The 19102-nt window shown below is 46.1% G+C and overlaps 1 protein-coding gene across 1 annotated transcript in view; it reads right to left on the reverse strand.

Moving 5' to 3' along the window:
- The window catches only part of SLC4A4 (solute carrier family 4 (sodium bicarbonate cotransporter), member 4), a 158739-nt gene that overhangs the window by 77910 nt on the left and 61727 nt on the right, over positions 1-19102 (reverse strand). The window contains exons 3-5 of the mRNA XM_010575495.1: positions 11944-12079; positions 6160-6320; positions 3270-3449 (exon numbers count right to left, since the gene is read on the reverse strand). Of these exons, the coding sequence (XP_010573797.1) occupies positions 3270-3449; positions 6160-6320; positions 11944-12079 (477 nt within the window). The remainder of the gene's footprint in view (positions 1-3269; positions 3450-6159; positions 6321-11943; positions 12080-19102) is intronic.

The raw sequence follows: 19102 nt of genomic DNA on the forward strand, positions 1-19102 counted from the left end.
GCACCATCAATATTGGATGAAAGTTTCACTGACGCCGAAATGAAAGGTAGACACTGAAAGGAAATACCTACCTGGAAAGAAATGCTAGGGAAATTTATGAACGCTTGGGGCTGATGGCACTTTCATTATTGTGATTAGCCATGTCGAGAGACAGCTGCACTCCTGCTGGCCTCATTAAAGTTGAATTTGTCTAAAGGATAAATTCTACCTTTAGAAGCACATGAGAGGCACTCACTGAATTCCAGGGAGCGTGGTATAACTCGATCAAATACATTCTGGAGTTACTTTTTCATTAAAGTCTAAATAATAAATAACAGTAACAACTATTCATGAAGTATTTCCCTTTGTATGTAAGTCTCTCCCCCTCCTGAAGTCTCAAAGCACTTGAGCTGTCAGGGAACATAATGCATCATATATTCTCATAACACATGCACATCCCAGGTGGGGAAACACAGGCAAAACAACACGAAAGGAGTGGCTGAAGGTCAGCCAGCGGGCTAAGCAGAGCCAGGAAAGAATTTCTTGAGAATCAGTCCAACTGAGACAGGACCTACACAGACCCTTCGAACAAGAAAAAAAAAAAAGAAAGAAAAACGAAGTCACCTAGGATCTGAGCAAAGGATGCCCTTAGCCATGAAAAACAAGCAGGGGCTGGAGTGAGAACTTAGACCAACGCCCTTTGTCAGCATCACCCTTCCCAGGATAAGCATGCTGTTATTTTCTCTTTAACCAGCCCTGAAAGTCTAGCTCTGTACAGCGAAGAGACAGGGCTTACCGTCCAAGGTATAGTTAAATAATATACTGAGCGTGATTTACCTTCAAACCCCCTAAGTAAGTTTTAATTTGCCTTTAACACCCTGAGGTTTTGATGGCTCCTCAAGGAGTGACTTTAACTGTGGAAAGGAAGAATTCGACATTCACCAGCTGCTGAAAAAACAGAGGAAGCTGTTACAAGCATACGGTGCAGTAAAAATAGATGCGATACAGAGGTGGAAGGTGGATGCACGCTGTAAACAGCCCATTTTAACCCCTTCAGTTGAGACTTTTGTTGTGTCCGAAGGAGGCACTAAGCATAGCGATGCCATACAGTCAATCCTAAAGGTTTCTGTACATTTCTACACTTTAGGAACTCACTGAGACAGGTACTCGGAATAAAACACTAAACCTGATTACTTGTTCAACTGTAACATCAGAAAAAAGCCTATCGTTGCCCAAACCCAACAGTCAGGAGTCTACCGGCTTGTCTCCCACGCAATATGAGAGTGGTTAGGTCTGAGTGTGGAATCACGAGCGTGCCGTGGGCCAGCCTGGAAACATCTCTCCGTGTTACCGCAACCCTCGGTGTCCCAGTGCCTACCTGTGGGAAAGGGGTTTGGGGCTGCACAAGGTGACTGAAGCACCCAGGCGACACATGCTGAAGACACATCTGTCTCATGTTTTGCCTTCCATACAGCATGGCTACTGTCCAGGACCCTTCTCCTCCTCCTCAAAGCAAACCTCTTCATCTTTTCAAAGGTCCAGAAAGTGTAGTAGTCACGGAGGTGGTAACTGGTATCTACAGATACCACCGCGAATAATGCTTAAGCATTTTACCTGCAGCAGCCGCTCCCTCCTTTTAACAGAAAGCAGATGGCTCCCGTACAAACAGTGGGGAGGACACAATGGAAAGCCCCAGAGCATGTGCTGGAAAGAACATCATTTCGTAATCCCAACCGACCGAAAACAAATGCGAGCGGCTCGCTGGGTGCCCAGCCCTGACCCGACTGAGGCATCCTCCTGGGATCTGAAGTGCCTGGCTGATTCAAGGGCAAAAAACTGAGGCACCGACAAATTTCATACCTGAGGCTAATGGGGAACGAGCAGGGGGGCTTGAGGAGCAACGGTTACCCAATTAGCAAGGTCTCTGCTCAAGGCTTGTGGGAATTTGCAGGCCAAAAGCAAAGCTTGGCGATGCCCAGAAGCACCTTTCCCCTCCCTGGAAGAGGCTCCCCTATCTTCAGCATGTACCAACCACCTCATCTGGCCACGCTGAGCTCCTTCCCCAGAACTGGAATTCCTTTACAGTGCTCTCCAAAGCACAGTCCCTCTCTTTGCTCCATCGGACTCCTGCAGGGATATTCACCAAAAAGCTGCACACCCAGGACACTCCCGTGATTCATGTTATTGCGCCTTTCTGTTATTCGCTTAATCGCTGCATTATTAAGGCACTGGTACACGACAAGATGCATCGTCAAGAGCAATAAATATTCTTCACATGCACATACACATCTGTTGCAAAAGCAAAGGATGCTAAAAAGTAGGAAATATTAATGAAGCATGACAATAGGTTAGGGAGAAACGTTAAGGTGAGTTTTAGAAGCAGAACACAGAAAGCTAAGAGGCCTTAAATGTAGCAAGAAGAAAATAATTTCTTCGCTGGCTTTTGTTTCTGGGTATTTTAAAATGGCAACTTTTCGACAAATTCCCAGTCTGCAACAGGAGGCAGTTGACAGAGCTCCAAGACATGACAATAGGCTTTCTCTTTTTTGATTACCGCTAGTAAGAAGTCTGCAGATCTCAATGTATGGGTAAGCACAGAGTGGCTGCCAAGGCCTCTATAGCTGTCTGCATCCACGCGCGCACACACATTGACAGACACCGCTGTACACATGGCACTATCTACTATGTCATTTTTAGAGAGAAAGCGACATGTTCACAACATAACGCCACAAAACAATTTTAGGATGAATAAAGCAAGATGGAAATCAGCTTTACCCACACTGGACAATGATTGTATGGCAATAAAATGCAAGCTAGGCGTTACTATCACGTAATTTCTGATTACGAGTGCCATCGACACCATCTCTTACAGAAATCGAACGCGCATCAAAGCTTCGTCTCTGCCCAAACGTTTCAGATCGCTGGCCTTTTAGGTTCAGGCACAGTTGGAGTTTTTTGTAAATCTCTCTTTCCTGCCGTCGTTCCTACATCACCTCCTACAGGCCAGCTGCAAGAGCATCTCTCTGCCTTTCCCTGTGCCTCCTGCACCCTGCTGCCCGCCTGCCACCTCCCCTCCTCTCCCACTCAGTCCAGTGAAGATACGGTTAGAGCGATGTGCCACGGCCAAAGCAGCCTTCAGAGCCCACCGCTGACGTGCCATCAGCATGGGTCTCGCTACGCTAATCACGGGTTAGAAAAGCATCGTCAAGGCAACGCAGTTAGTTTTCGGCGGGCAAGTTTGGTGGGTTGCTTTAAAAGGGAAGGCTATAGCCAGTTAGCCTCTGCATTACCATTATCGGGGTTGGTAAACATCCTACTTGCACTGGAGACGGTCTTTCCAATGTCAGCCAGAGAGCGCAGGTTGGATTTCTTGGTCTGGTGCCGGTGCTTCCTGAGCAGCGTGTAGGTGACTTTGTCCTTCAGTTCCGATTTCAGAAGCCCCGTCTCGATCTGATTGTCAACAATCATTTCTGTCGCACGCAAAGAAAGGGGTGAGGGAGATGAGAGGACAATTAATCACAAAGCACAGAACTCAGCTGCATCAAGGGAGAGCAGGGGGAGAGAGAGGGATCATTCTCACCCTACCTTTTTGAAGGATTTCCTTCCCATCTCAAAACCACCACCGGATTTCACCATTTTATTTTCAATGGGATCCTCTGTTAGACATTTCTTTTGAAATGGAACGTAAGCACTTCCATCCAGCAAACCCCATCAGCCACCGACACGTACCTATTGCACCGAGACTCCCTTCTGTTATTTTCGTACATGCCACTGGAGCTTATTTCAAATCCACTGTACCCAGGATAAGATGGTTCTCAGTTCAGAAAGGGAATCTGCTCTGACCCTGTATTTTTGTGAAGAAGCTGCAACTACACTGCAAGTTCCAGTATGCTCCCAAACATAACATGGTAAAACTTCCATCAGATTCAACAAGGCCTGAGTTCACCTCGCAGGCCCCCAGTAAAACCTAATCTAACAACAGGAAAAAGTCCTGGAGATGAGTAACTAATTAAATCACTCACTCTCAGAACTGAAGTAAAATGACGGCAACTACAAAAGGCAGAACTTGCTCCAATTGTCACAGGATGTGTTATGCGGCTTTGCTTTTAACTGAATCAGCACAAAAAAAGGCTCCCAGCCCACTGCAAAGACTTCTCACTTTCCATCAAATCTCTCCTTTCTGCTCCCCTATCCCAGAGGAGAAAGAAAAAAAAAACGGTAGCCAAATTTATTAAGAATCTCTATTGTGCGTTAAATCTCACATTAAGTTGTTCCCTTGATTATTTCAGTTAACGTGCTGTCCCCCAGGGGAAAGTGGCAGCTCTTATTTGTCTACCGGTAACTTTTATTTGTGCTAATAATAAAAGTTATGGGAAAGGGGAGGCAGAACATGCATCACATTTGCTAACTCAGTGAGTCAGAAAGTCATCCTCTGTACGCTGCCCAAAAAATTAATGTCTCTTCAAATCACTAGGGCAAAAAGCCTAGTTCTTCCACCCAAACTCAGAAAGGGCTGATTATATATACATGCATGTAGGTATGGTTACACAAAATGTTTGGCAAAAGGTTTATTTTTGTAAAGTAAGCTTTTGTTGTTCCTATTTTTTGTTAGTGATTTTTGGAATACTTCCTTCAGAACAACATGTCTGTCTTCATCAAGTTTATCCTTCTCCATCTGGCAAGTATTTCTTCCTTTCCATGTTTCTGATACAACACAAATCAACAAAGAGAGCTCCCTGAGTTTTCCTTTCCTGTGCGTCACTACTAGACACCAACCAAGCGATCATGATTAAATAATTCTGGAAACCACGTCTGCAGGCTTCTTGGACATCCCTATCTAACTGATTAAGGACCTGGACCAGCAAAAATACCCCGCTCAGGACAGTGGTACAGCAAGAGCAGCTACTGATTTGTAATTTAATCTCCCAGGAATTTGATTTAATTTGGGTGTTGAAGAAGGATATTGAAGGTGACATCTTGAAGCAACTTCAAAAAGAAATTTAATGTTTGAGGGTTAAAGTTGTGGACCACTGACATCAGCGGGTATCTTCTGAAGCACGTTCAGCTTCAGCATAAAACTTCAGATGTTTTCGGTGGTGTTTTTTTAAACTTTGCAAAGCTGTGCATTTGGATGCACAGACACTAAAATAAAGGAGGATAAATGCCACCATAAGCACCTACAAAACAGCTCAAAACTCTGTAGATAACGTCAGAGGCAGCTTTTGTAATTCCAAGTCTTACAAACTAGTGCGACACCTGATATCTGATCATTTCATGCCAGGACAATTTTGAGCCTGCTTCCCGAGATTATAATTCAAAGCACTGAGTTCTGTGGGGCTTTTATTTCATTTTGCTCTTCTACACCTCTTCACATAATGGCTTCTAAACTCAGCGTTTTGGCTCAATGTACCTCCGCTGAACGGCTCGCTTCAAAAATTTATTTTTGTAAGCCTCCTCGCACGTCACCGGGAACACGGTATAGCTCTCAGCAATGTCACGGAGTGTCATCCCGGGCCACAGCTATTTTGACTGCAAAAACCACTGCCATCCTGTTCAGCAGAGCGAAGCATCGGCTGGTACTGTGGCTGCTCCTCACTCTCCTTTGCCGGAGGGCAGCAGCCCACCCTAAGCAGACCCTCACCTGCCTTCGGTGGCCCACCCCGGGACCTCACCCGAAAGCAGCCCGTGGTCCGACCGCGTGGGCCAAAAACTGCAGTCTTTCTGCCCAAAGCGGTACTTGCCGGGTATCTCTGTCCTGAGAGAGCTGGCCTTTTATGTGCTACGTTTCTGGTAGTGAACATAAATTAAGTGAGTGTATGCTATTGCTTTCACACACACGTAGCGATATCCTAGGATATAACTGAGGATATGTACTTCAGGATCCAAATGGTTCTATATATGATCACCAAAAAACAGTTCAGGGTAAGCACTAATTATCCCTGAAGTCAGTTCTTTTACTCTTCTTCCTGAATTGAGAAGAACTCCTTTCCTTTATCTGTTATCCTTTCTGCATGTACTTTCTAGTCTTCCCTGTTATTCCTTGGAGGATTATTTCTTTATTTTCCTCATTTACTGAAAAAGCAGTGCTTTTTCATTAAAACCATCGGTGAAACCACAATCAGGGTTAATAAAAATTTGTAGGGAAGAGCTGAGGGAAAGAGCCAGGGCAGCTTTACTTACCCACCACCTGCGGCAGAGAAGAGGCCTCCATATCCAGCATTATCGAGCCTTTCTCGATACACGTCCTTAACTCAAACAAGCTGTGCAGGGACAAGGTGGCCACGTGAGGTTTGCTCCATCGCTCCCCACCTTGTTCTACCTTCTCCTCAAACTTGATCCACCTGCGAGAGGGCAGAGCAAACGAGACGGCGTTAAAGCTGTCGGCTCCTTGCGGACACCCACCTCCGAAAGAAGCGAGACAGCTGAAGGGTCGCGGCATACCGACAAGTCCAAGCACACGCGTCTTCCCACGCGTCTCCGAGGCCGCGAATCCATGATCAAGTTGCAAAGGCTTAATGAATTGGTATGCGTCAGCTGAGCGGTGATAATGCTCTGCCTGCTTGTAAGCTATTGCAAATGTCAGGTAAAACACGTTATCTTCGATAGCTTTCACCAAGACTTAAACTAACGCCCTTTAGCTGGTGTTTGCTCCAGGACAAGAGCACGGAGGCAGCTTCAGCTTCATCCCCTCCCCAGTTTGCCCACCCAGTCCCTAACCCGACGCCGCATCAAACCAACCACGGCAGCTCGACCGCCGCTTCGCCGGACCCAACGGAGAGAAAGTCAGGTAACTGCGTTCACCCTGAAATAATCTCAGGTGAGAAGGGCTGAGCACCACAGCTCCACAAAAAGGATGGGGGGGAAGGAAATGAAATCAGCATTTCTGGAAATAAGGTGACTTGTATTCAAGTATTCAAATCCAGACAATAAAACCCGAAAACTTCAGCCACTGCCAAAGCTCAGCAGCACCGAATAATCCTGCCCCGCGCCCACAGGCTGGCACGAGGCGAAGAGCGGAGGAGAGGAGCACATCCCCACCACATCGCAAGACGTTCTTAGCAGAACAAGTGAGGCACCAAAGGAAAAGACACAAATTCAGCGGCTCGCTCTCCCCCTCCGCTCTCTAGCTGTTGTTTAATGATTCAACAAAGCAGGTCTGGAAAAAAAACCCAAAAAGCTCATCTCTAGTTGAAGATTAGAGCAAAGGTTAAAACCTTTTCTGTCCAAAATACTCTTTACAGCCTAAACCCGTGTCCCAGCAGCAGGCGAGCAGGTCTCACCCCCCCGAGCGGTGGGCTGCAGCCCACCTCCACCTCCAGGCTGGACCCTGCCCTGGAGATTTCACCCAGCTCCTACCTTCGCTGCGCCAGGAAAAGGAAAAAAAAAAATGCCACAGGCTATTTTTCCTTTACTGCAGCACCCAGCGAGGGCTTCGGTAGAAGCTCGGAGCGCAGGAAAAGGAAGGTGTTTTAAGAACGTCTAATTGCAAAGCAGAAGTGCTTCTTAGTCCCGTCTTGAGACGCTGTTTTAATGTATGTGGAAAATGAAAATTCCAGTGACTAATATAAGGGGATTATTAAGACAAAAAACACACACGTAAAGGTAAGGAAGCTCATGAATTGGTTCAAAAGAATATTACTAACACCAAGTGAAATTATATTTAATCCTGAAAAATGTATTACTTGAGGATTAATCAATTATGCTTTTCCATTGCAATAATCTCCTCTTGAGACTTTTTTCTTTTAAAGCTGCTTTTTAACTCAAGCTAAAGGACTGAGTTTGATCTCAAATTAATAAGGTTTAGTTCACAAAATCTAGGTACTTCTTAGGACACCTACGGGACACGGGCGGCTGCAAAGCTGTGAATTTCAAAGGCTGTATGTTATGTGTGACTGAGATGCAGTTTACCCTGCAACAGCATAAAGGCTGCAAATTACAAAGCGTTTGTCTTTTCAGTGAAAGCATATTATTCACGGCTATCAATATTTGCTATCTGTTTACTTTTCTCACTACAATACACAATACAAATACAATAAAACAAATATTAACTTGCAAACCTGTTTGAACTATCACCTGCTCTCTTCAGCGCAGTCCCTAAAATAACTCTTTTCCTAGGGAGGGGTCATACCCCTCCGTTTCAATGGGAATTCGTTGTCGGCGAGCTGCCTTCCAAACACCCCGAAGCAGCTTTAGACACTTGGTTCTTAAGTCCCCTCCGAAGCCCTGGTGCACACCAGCTCCTACGCAAACCAACGTTAGTACTCAGTTAAGCAAAGCTAGCCACGTGGCTTTCCATACATTTAACAAATGCCTTGGTCTTTATGCTGGTATTTTATTTTTTTTTACAAAACCTGCTTCTGCAGGACGGCTTGCTCGCAACTAGAAAGTTGCACAGGCAGCTGCCGAACACAGGAAAAAATTGCCGGACTTTCAGGGTGGAGAGGGCAAAAGAGACAGCCGCAGGGTTAATGCTTCCTATCGCGTGAATTTAGAATTGTACGGCTCTCAACAGAGCTTCCCGGGCGTTGAAAGCAATGCTGTCTGCAGCCTAGCTGCAACGTACTGTTTCAGGGCAAAAGATTATCTCCGCTGTTAGTTGAGAAAACAAACAATCAAATTACCTTCCTCATCTCCATTCCCCTCTGTTCATGACATCTGCATATTCTTCCTGTCTGCCAGCTGTACTTCACTTGCAATAGCTCATAAACATTCCTGTGACCACATTAGAGAAGCACCAAGGTATGACATACAACACCCACGTTCTGTTATGCCTCTTGGGCCCTGGAAACTACGCTGACGGCTCCGGCGAGGCTCTCCTGGCACCGGGGACTTCTGAATTCAGGTAACTATCAGCGTCGTCGCTCCAAAGGGCTGACACTTATGAGAAATATCTGCCACTAGCGCACTTGGTTGCCTCCAGAATTACACCCTGCACTTCAAACGCGTGTCCGGGAGCCCACGGTATAGTCAGTGTATGCATACTCTGAAGACAGCTAGCATCTCTGCTAACCAAGGTGCAGGAGCCTTTTTTTTTTTCATTTTAGAGCTTCAGAAAGCATTGCGTAAAAGGCGTGTTAATATTACAATGTGTAAAAGGGTGAAGGATATAAATGTACTGCCTGACAGAGCTAATATAGTAAAAAAAGACCCTAACAGAAGATTAAAAAAACCCTATCCACCATCCCACAGTCCTTTCACTCCTTTTCTCTGTAATCCCATGACCTTTCTACCATCTCCCTGCCTTGTAGAATGACAATCCCCACACTGTGCTGGACACATTTTGGTCCCCAAGCGTACTGTACTGAGCCTCAAAATAGACTGCTAGCCTCCAGATGCTTCAGGTCTTTTCCTTCCCCTAGTTCACTCTGTCTCCTGTAACTACCGCTGAAATGCAAACATTCACAGCTTAGTGCAAGAACCTGTCCATCCGCACCACGTAAATCCATTACGAGCGCCAACAAAACGAACAAGGAGCACCCAGTGGCCCAGCTCTTCAGGTTACCTTTTAACAGCAATAAACCTTCCCTTTTACTGCTTCTATTTCTAATGCATTTACAGGGCTTTGCTGTAAAACCCGGCATACACTAAGGATGTTTTTCCAAAACGGCCCAACACCGTGACGTGCTAACAGGCAACAGGACCGCGCAAAGGAGCGTGACATCCTCGAGCCGTGGTCACGGGCTGATCTCACCTACTGTCAGAAACGTCACCGTGGACGGGGGACAACTATAGCCCATTTATACCGGGGTTGCAACACAGACGGCTGAACTCATATGAATCAAGAACCAGGATGGGCAACTAAAGGTCCTCTTCTGGAAACATCTTGTAATCGGTAGCTTTAAGGTTCCTGCCAGAAATTTTCCGTGACATGTACCGGTTATTCTTCTATTGACCAGAACGGCTCTGGAAGGGACGGTATTATTTGCTAAACCCTTTTAACATAAACACCTGCCTGAGAGATTCCGCAGAGCTGGCAGCTCCTCTGCCCGCCGAAGCGCAGAGCTAGCCAGCTCCGGCTGCTCTGTCCCGCGGTAGGAGCCGCTCCGTAGCTTACAGCAGGTTTTGTTGGGCAAGATTAAGGCATTTCAGGAAGATACCGAAAAATCCTGAACGATCATACGCTACGCGAGATCGCTATCAACAAAATAGCATGCGAGTCAGGAGGTCGGGCCACATTTAGGAATTACAGGGTGCCTCAACAGGGTGCTTAAGGCATGTAACCTATACATGTATCCTTAAAGAGAGAGAATCATAGACACAGCTCCACCTAGCACTTCTACCAAAGATGTGTGAAAACACAGAAAACCAGAAATCATTTGCCAGAGGAGAAGACAGCCTCCCTTTTTTTCTGCAGGCATACCCCACAGTAAGGTCCCTCGAACGTAAGAGCAGAAGGCTCCTGACAAACATCCCTCAAGAAATAGCAGTGCTTTCTGATCTGTCATGCAGGACACGGGGCGTCTTTCTTCTGGTGGCTGACATTTATGGACTTACGGAAAACAGAGCTTCACGATATTCATACTGTAAAGGAGAGGGTGAAGAGACTGCTCAATAAGAAATAACCACACTAAGGTCTGAATCGTGAAAAAGCTTTAACAAATTGTCATTAAAACCCCTGCCCAAAGACCTGTGCCTGGACAGAGGAAAGCATAATTTGCTGTAAAAAGCAGAGGTGGGCGGTAGAGATGACAAAATGCAAGTATTGAACCAATGATAAGAGGAAAGAAAAGCAATAAAGGGAGAAAAGGATGACCAACAAAGTAAGAAGTTAAAGAGTAAAAGGTGAAAAGTCTTTAAACAGGCTCTCCAAGTGACCAACAAGTAAAAATAAAGATAAGGGGGTAGAGGGGTAGGCAGTGGAGCGGTTCATTAAATCGCAGGTAAAGAAGATTAAGGTAACCAAACAACATGGGCTAACTATGAGCACAGTAGGTGCCCTTTAAGACTGGAAGGTGGGGAAAGAGCTTAGCCCAGCCACAATAAAGGAAAACGAAAAGCCCCAAGTTAAGCAAGGGGGATTGGGAATAGGGAAGGTAGAGCCCCAGACTGCTCGCTGGCTGGGTGAGCACCTCTTTCTAGTGGGACTTTTCAGGCCTTCACAGCAACCAGACTGCAATTAGGGGTTTACCTTTCAAGGCAAACCCAAGAAAAATATTTTTACTGTATAAAAAAAATTAAAACTTTTTAAGGCCAGAGGCTAAACAGCAGCCTTTAGATCACGAGTCCAATCCAATGGCTCTTTTGGTGGTGTTCAGAAATAAACCGTATGTAACTTCTGTCATCCAGATCAAAAAAACATGCCAGTTTCTTGGCATGGTTTTTTGACCACGGTTTTGGCATGTTTTTTTGACCAAACCAACAGCAGCATCAAAGAAACAGGCAGAGAACCTAACCAAGAAACTCAAAGAGGGCAACCCAATCCAGCATTTAACACACACCTTGAATAATTTCCTCAAAACAAAAAACCTTTAGGTTTTTTTGCCTATTTAAATCAAATTTCATCAGTAACTCGCTAGGAGAGGGACACAACCAAAATTTCCCAACTTGTGGGGTGCAGTGGGGTCAGGCTCAAATCTACTTTTGGGCATTAGAATTGAAGTAGCTTTGACAAACCTGCAGAACCTTTATTCAGGCGCCGACTTCTGACAACTCTGGCCAAGACACTGTCATTCTTTGCAAAGCACAGATATGCCCATACGTCTGTTGGCTCTCCATAGGCAAACCATTCAAATAAATCTGGCACTCTGTTTCTTTCTAGTTTTTGTTTTAAAGGAATACTTCAACACATCCTCAAATTCTCTCATTTATCAAAGAAAGGTAACTTGAACTATACAGGCTCCTTTCTGTGGATTCCCCAAGCGACCCTGTAGCAGATACTACCCCAACTGAACGTTAAAATGGGATTTCCCACGGGGGTCCAGTGCAGCTGCCCTTCCCTTCGGGGGTAAAGGAGAACCAACTCACCTTGCAGTCTCCTTCCATTCCATCTCTTGTCCATCGACGGCCAGAAGCTCATCCAGCTCTGTGAAGAGCTGCGGGGGTGCCGGGCTGTCATCTTCCTCTCCGAGGATGAAGCGGATGCGTTCGGCAGCGGGGGAGACTGCAGAGGTGAAAATACTGCGGTTAACGGCCTGAGAGATGACCAGGGACGTGCGGCTCCTCTCCTTCCCCTTCTCCCCAAAGCCATTCAGCTGTTTCTCCAGGCTGTCTTTTCCATCTGACATCCTAGTCGCTGCGGACGGAGGGGCGTGCGCGAGGGTACGTCTATCTCCCTCTCTCCCCTTCCTTGCCTCTCGCTTAACTTCTTGAAAGTTCAAGCTGGGAGTAAAGTTCAGGAAAACTTGCCTCTTCCTACAGTCCTTAACTATGTTACAGCAATTTGCAGCCCTTGTAAAAAAAGCGCTATCAAGCTCAAAACCAATATGCTCTATGGTGCGTGCCCAAGGACCTTTCGTACTCTGATCAGCTGAGATCCTTCGCCCCCTTTTTTATATGACGTAAAACCGGTTTCAGCCAAACTATTTTGGGTCTTGCTGGGACAGCATCCCATGGCTGGCTTTCCCCTCCCTGCCACCAAGGCTGGGGCTCCCATTGGCCTGCAAGGCAGGCTGGAACCTCCCCAGACCTACTGCTGGAAAACACAGGAATATTTAACAGAAAGATTCTCTCATCTATACATGAAGAATGCGACCCAATGCATTTAGTCAGGCACCAATGCACTGAAAAAAAACACTGGGAAAAGACTGCCCATTTAGGTAAAAGAAACGACGTTCAACACATGCTCTCTTGATAGTGCAAGCAAAGTTCATTTGCATTATTAGCTCAAGAAAAATTGGCAGCAACCCCTTCCTGATCGAGAAACAGGCACAATTCAAAATTAAAACCCGAGAACATCGCTGTCCACATCCCGAGACCTAAGGGCATCTCCCAAAGGCAACTGGAGCTCATGCCACAAGAGTCACCTTGCTGGAGGACTTCTTGGGATCTACAGTTTTTCCCTGATCATATCACCTTAAAACGAAGGTGTGATCATGTGAAATTTTAAGACAGACATCCCTTCTGCTGAATGTTTATTAGCATTAGAGTTAAACAGCAGACTATGAACTTTGAACGGTTCTGCTAAAAACTCCTTTCTTTTCAAAAGATCAGCTGTCTGTCTGTTGCAAAATAATTAATTACACCAGGTGTCCAATCACCATTGATTTTTCCAGGGTAAACAAAGTCTCAATTTGTAATGTGAAAAAAGGAACCAGTAGGAGACATGCCCTTTCCTCCCTTCCCCCACCTCTTTTTTTTAATGAACCCTTCGTAGCTTTCTTCTTAAATTACTCAGAAAAAGTTGAGGCAAATTAATTTCTTCATCAGTTAGGGTGATGACGCTTTCGTAACATAAACTGGATTTCTTTTCTATCTACCTATTGCCCTTGCAATTCCCTGGGCATCCAAGCACATCGCCCCGCACCGGCTGTGCAGCTCAGGCGGGAGGGATAAGAACGCCGCGAGCCACGCGTCTGGAAAACCCTGCGGCGCTCAGGCCAGGACGGTATCGAGAATACAGGCTGTTGGGCACCCTAACACCTACCACTCTTTTGGCTTTGAATGTTTACAGAGGAGCCACGTGTCCCTTCTTTAACATCCCAACCCAGCACCAGAGAAGGCACCCTCTGAAGAGGTCTTCGGAGTCCTGCACGTCCTGCTAAGCGGGCTGGAAAGCGATTTCTTTCTCCCGCTGAAGCGGGAGCAGGGACATTTACACGCTCCTCCTTTCTCCTTTCACAAAGTCCTCGGCAGCGTTGCCTTTCATCACAGAAACGCAATCTCATTAAGAAAATCTACAGAAGCCCTGACCGTCCCTTTGTACGGAGCGTAACAGTCCAGCCTCCCTACCTGCCACCTAGGTAGCGTCTCACCGCTCCTTTCCCAAGCTCAGCATTTCAAGGGTGCCGTTCCAAAATCACCCTTACCTTAACCACGACTGTCTCAGAACCTGTGCTTCAGCGGCCTTCCGACACAGGCCAACTGGTCTGTGCCGCTGCCGCTACATCACGTCAGCCACGCGTCCCTCATCCTTCAGTAAAATTCCCAGACTGGCTACGCAAAGGCTTTTGCGTTTCCCATCAGTCCTTCCTTTGAGAAAATCCATCACCTCCCACAAAAACAAAAGCTTTCCTTTGATACGCTCCTAACAGGAGGGGAAAATATTGCTGAGCTGAATTTACAGACATTTAGTTATAGAAAAATACACATTAACCCTCTTGGTAATAAGCACTTTTATATAACCGCTAGTTTCTACAGAATTTATCTTTCTTCTCAGATATACTTCTCAGAATCTGTGAGGTGCATAATGAGTATTTGATTATTTGACTCGGATGAAACAGATGCACTTCACAGAACAGTTCCAAAATATATCTGCAAACACGTAACTTTATGCATGAAAATTGTCCTTGCAATTATGAAAGCAATTTGGACTAAAAATCTGCATCTAAAATACATTTGAAACAACCATTAGTATAAATAATTAAGATTATCCCATTCTAAAAATGCAATTAGGTGTAACACTTAAGCTCATCTTTATACAGTCAGCCCCAATCAACCACCGGTGCCAGAAGCTTGTGCTGAAACCAATGCACCCGAGCATCAGGGCACAGGGTTCAATTTCTCGCCCATGCTTCAGGGCAGAGATCTCTCCCTAGGTGTACATAGGAAAAAATACCTATTCAAATAGAGGCCAAAGATTCAGCTAAGGCCTTTAAATACAGAGAATTAAAAGACGATGCCTGGCCAAAAGAACACAAACCAGTTTATTGCGTGAGCCCGCAGACTTCCACGAGCTACTTCCTCATCTTCCCTTAACTGGTTTGAATTCTGCTGCAGACCACCGCCGTCAAGCCATTGCCGCTCTCCAGCCGTTTGGTGGTTTCACAGCGGTGGAAAGAGCCTGGGGGACTTAAGCTGGACGACTACAGCTCGTGGCTGATGGTGTCTGAACTCTGCTGTCATCCTCCAGATGAAGAGCAAGACCTGCTGGCAGAGTACCCGCAACACGCGTGTTCCATCACCTTCCCTCTCAATCTGCGCTAATGGCTCTCAATACACCTTTATATTCTGAACAGAATTTAAATAGCACGCCTAGAAAAGCAATAAAATCAATTTACATCCTATCGCTTCAAAAAGCAACGTGGAGCACAGCAAGCGGTTGCTGCACGGAGGAGCCTGTAAGAGAAGTGACTGTAGAGCTTCTAGAGCTGCTGAAGGCATCGGTTGCAGCCGATGGGAAAATTACCTCTTTTCAGTCATTTTGACGTGGTTTTATTACAGGGAAGTGTTACCCTGATACTCGATCCCATAACATGAGAACTCCACAACCACCCACAACATTTTGCTCACTGAACTGCATCACGAGAGGAATTACAGAAATGCTCCCACCGAACCTGGACGTGCATCACACGTCACCCCTTCTTTCTTTTCTTCCTTCTTTTGTTTTTTGCTAATTTCCTATTAGCTGCATTTAGCACAGATGATGAGGTTCAAAATCCAATTAAGGAATTTGCTGGGTCACAGGTCTCCTATGGCTTGCTTTACCACATGTTCTTTATTGCGATTTTCTAGGTTAATGGGCCGTTTATGGGTTGTTTATGTGCTCTCTTTAGCAAGGAGAACATATTTTCATCTTAATCTCCGCAGCGAACACTGTGTGCTCAGCGCGGGGTGTACAGCTGAGTATCAGGCTTAAGACCCGGAGAGCAATTAACCTGGGGGCTGAACTCTGCAGACCTCCCCCTGCCCGACCTTTGAGCACCAACCCCGCCAGCCTGCCCCAGCCTTGACCATCACCTTCGCTTCTACCTAACCCGTCCAGTTTAGGAGCTGCTGGAACCAGCACCATTCACGACAGGGTCGGCTGCCACCGCTGCTAAGTCTTTTTCATGTTATTTTCCTTGCCGTCTCATTCAAGAAACAACCTGATGATCAACAGACATATGTAGCAGATATAATGCTAATCCATGGATTTAGATGGCTAGGATTATATTTTCTCCTGAATGGGAGAGGAATTAAGGTATTAATTGCAGATGGTAAAATGCTCCAACGGAACATTTAATCAGAGGAATTGCCATCCGTAAGCGACACCTCTTACCTCCCCCTTCCCTTTCCTGTTCTTGTGTTCAGTCACAAGCGGTCCATGAGGCGGCTTATAAAATACATCACTTGCAGAACCGAATGAACACATCAGCAGTTTCTCCAAGTTCAGTTCAGGCCAATTACGAGTACAATTTATACCCTCGGGTTCCCAAAGGCAAAATCAATCTCCATCAACAGAGAGAAATCTCAGGGAGCTCAGAAATAGAGAGAGACACATTCTAGCACGACAACCTCAAATCAGCCGCGGCTGAACTTCCCAGCCCGACATCGGTCCCACTCCTGCCATCGCCGGCTCCGGCGGGGAGCCCTCCCTCGCCACCCGGCGCGATGGAAGAGCAGGCGCGGTGCCTGCGGTGCTCCCTGCCACGCACGGCAATGCCGGGGGGCTTCGCGGTGTTGGCGAGTATCCTAAAGTCACCTCCTGCTTCAGCGCCAACTTACGAGTGCCTCGCTTGTCGTGGGTGGAAGATGGTTACAGCCCGGCTCTCCCGGTCTACAATGCTGCCTTGGGATGGGGGGACGACAACCCATTTGTGTCGGCGTACAGGTAAAACAGCCTCTCCTCCAATCGACCAACACCGTTTTCCTCCTGTTTTTTCAGCCTGCTCTTACCAATGACACTTCTAAATACCCTTGGGACCTGCACCTCAGTCAACCGTTTCCTCCATTCAAGGCCAAAGAGACCATCGAACGTCAAGTTCTCTGTTACTTGGAAGTACATCGGCAGCTACAAAAATCCCCGAGAGACTGGTGTAAATCCTTCCTCAAAGCCAGCGGTAACATTATCAAGGAAGGCAATTTGTCAAACGTGCTTTCCAAATACGCTTATTAAAATAGGACATGATTATACTCCCATTAATTTCCGGGGTTGCCCTCACTTAGCCAAAACTCGGTTCAAATCCATCTGAAGTCAGAGCGAACTCCTTAAGTTTAACACCTGTGCAGGCACTTTTATCAAATTTAAAGTCATTCTCTTTCCAGTTTAGCTGACTTCACTTCCAAAATTAATCCATTACCCAAAGCAATTTTAATTGTGTGTTAATGTCGATACAAGACCTTATGCAGTTTAATCATTTCCCTTAAGATGTATACCTTTGATCAATCACCATCCATTTTCCTGACCCTTCTTGTATAGACAAGCCCCAAATTTCGAGCGTTTTTAGATGTAATTCGAGGCCCTATGTGGGGTAAGTTTCTGCTAAGGATAACTGATGACAAAACCCCATGCTCCAGCCAGCATTAGCGATGAGAGCAGCAAACCAGGCAGTTTTACTCTTCTAATTCCCGTGACAGGAACAACCCCTTCTCTGTCTAGGCTTCAAGGCTTGCAGATCACAAACAGTGAAACACAAGCACAGAACTCTGCAGACTACAGACAGTGCAAAACTGCTCCGAAGGACAGAAGACTAGAAAAAAACATTGCAGCTCACTTGAATTTTGATTCTCCCTTCGTACAACTTCCAGCCGCGGGGCAGACTGTGGACACTTACTATCTCCCCTTGATCCCCTTTCACAACAGGGATGTCATCAGAAGCAGCAGTAACCTGGGCCAGCGCTGATTACACATCGCTGATAAGACCAGAAAATTCACGCTATCTTGATTTGGCAGTGAGACTCTTGCTCTGCATCTACCTGGCTTGATTAATATAGGCAAGAGCTAGTTCAGTTACTCAGTTTTGCAAAAACTGCGGAGGAAAGCTTCTTGATCAAGACCAGGGTAAGATCTGAGTAAGAATGCGTGACGAGACATAAAAGCACCGTCTAAAAGCAAGCAGGGAAGGCTTTTACGGCTCACAGTTCTACCAGCTTCCTTGAAAGACTAACCCAAACGGAGTGACACCCAAAACCAGGAGTCACTAAAAATCAGCATCTTGGACATCTTCGCCGGTTCATGTGCGGCATCTGACACACCAAGCCAAGGCCACAGGGTAAGGCAAAGGATGCGCTCTCAGTTTATGAGCAATACTGTTCAGTATTTCTGGAGCACTGCTCCCGTTAGGGCACGGTGCATAGCCTCTCCGCGCTATTCTTGCACCTTTGTAGGTAAGAACTGTTATTCCCGTTACAGAAGAGATAACGATCAAATTAGGTAATACCGATTTCTGCAGAACAACCCAGGTGAAAACTGATTTCCTGATTTCCCCAAGTGCTCTATCAAGTGAAAGCATCCTTCACCGCCACTGTAGAAGTCAACTGCACGAAGATTTATGCGTGACATCTGCTTCCCAGAGATGCTTGCGCCCGAAAAAGTTGCTCAGTGACGTCACATGGGGCCTTTCCCAGGGTCTCACAGAACCCACCTCTGGACAATCAACTCTCCGGCTAATCACTCTAAGCACACCTGAGGGTTTCTTTTTTTCTTATTTTGTTTCTCTTCTTAGAGCGAAAAACAGCTACTTTTTGACCCTGCGCTCGGTGCTGGCTGGTTGTAAGGCAGATTAGACGTGTCCGCAGGCAGGGCTGGCAGCCTGCAGGGAACACTCACCGCGCTACCCAGATCTCATCCTGGGCCATTTCTTTCACGACTATGGGGTGCAGAAGCAGAGAACGCTATTCAAGCTGCTTGATCCACCTTGAAGCAAATATCCCCCATCCCTTGATCGTGACCCTTTCCAGCACATAATGAATAGCATTGACTGCCTCTTGAATAATCCATTTTTTTGCTGGACTATTGTACTGCATGATTGTACACGTTCTACTGTAAGCTCCTCTGCAGCATGTGGCATACATTAAGCCTTTGATCTGCAAAAAATCTTCAGTATTAGACAAATGCTTACTAATAACATATTCTCTCAAGCGCCAGAAGAATGGCAGCTTTTACGTAACGATTTGCTGAGCATTCTCAGCTCGCTTTGTCTTCAGTGCTGTTGAGATCACCTACAAAAGTTTTGTCTTCAGATATTTTATTGAAACATTCCTTGGAGATATAGGAGCTTCTTCCAACAATGTCTCAGACCAACTCATCTTTAGCAGACAGCTCACG

The sequence above is a fragment of the Haliaeetus leucocephalus genome, unplaced genomic scaffold (genome assembly GCF_000737465.1).
Source record: "Haliaeetus leucocephalus isolate CR32 unplaced genomic scaffold, Haliaeetus_leucocephalus-4.0 Scaffold484, whole genome shotgun sequence".
NCBI classification, from domain to species: Eukaryota; Metazoa; Chordata; class Aves; order Accipitriformes; family Accipitridae; genus Haliaeetus; species Haliaeetus leucocephalus.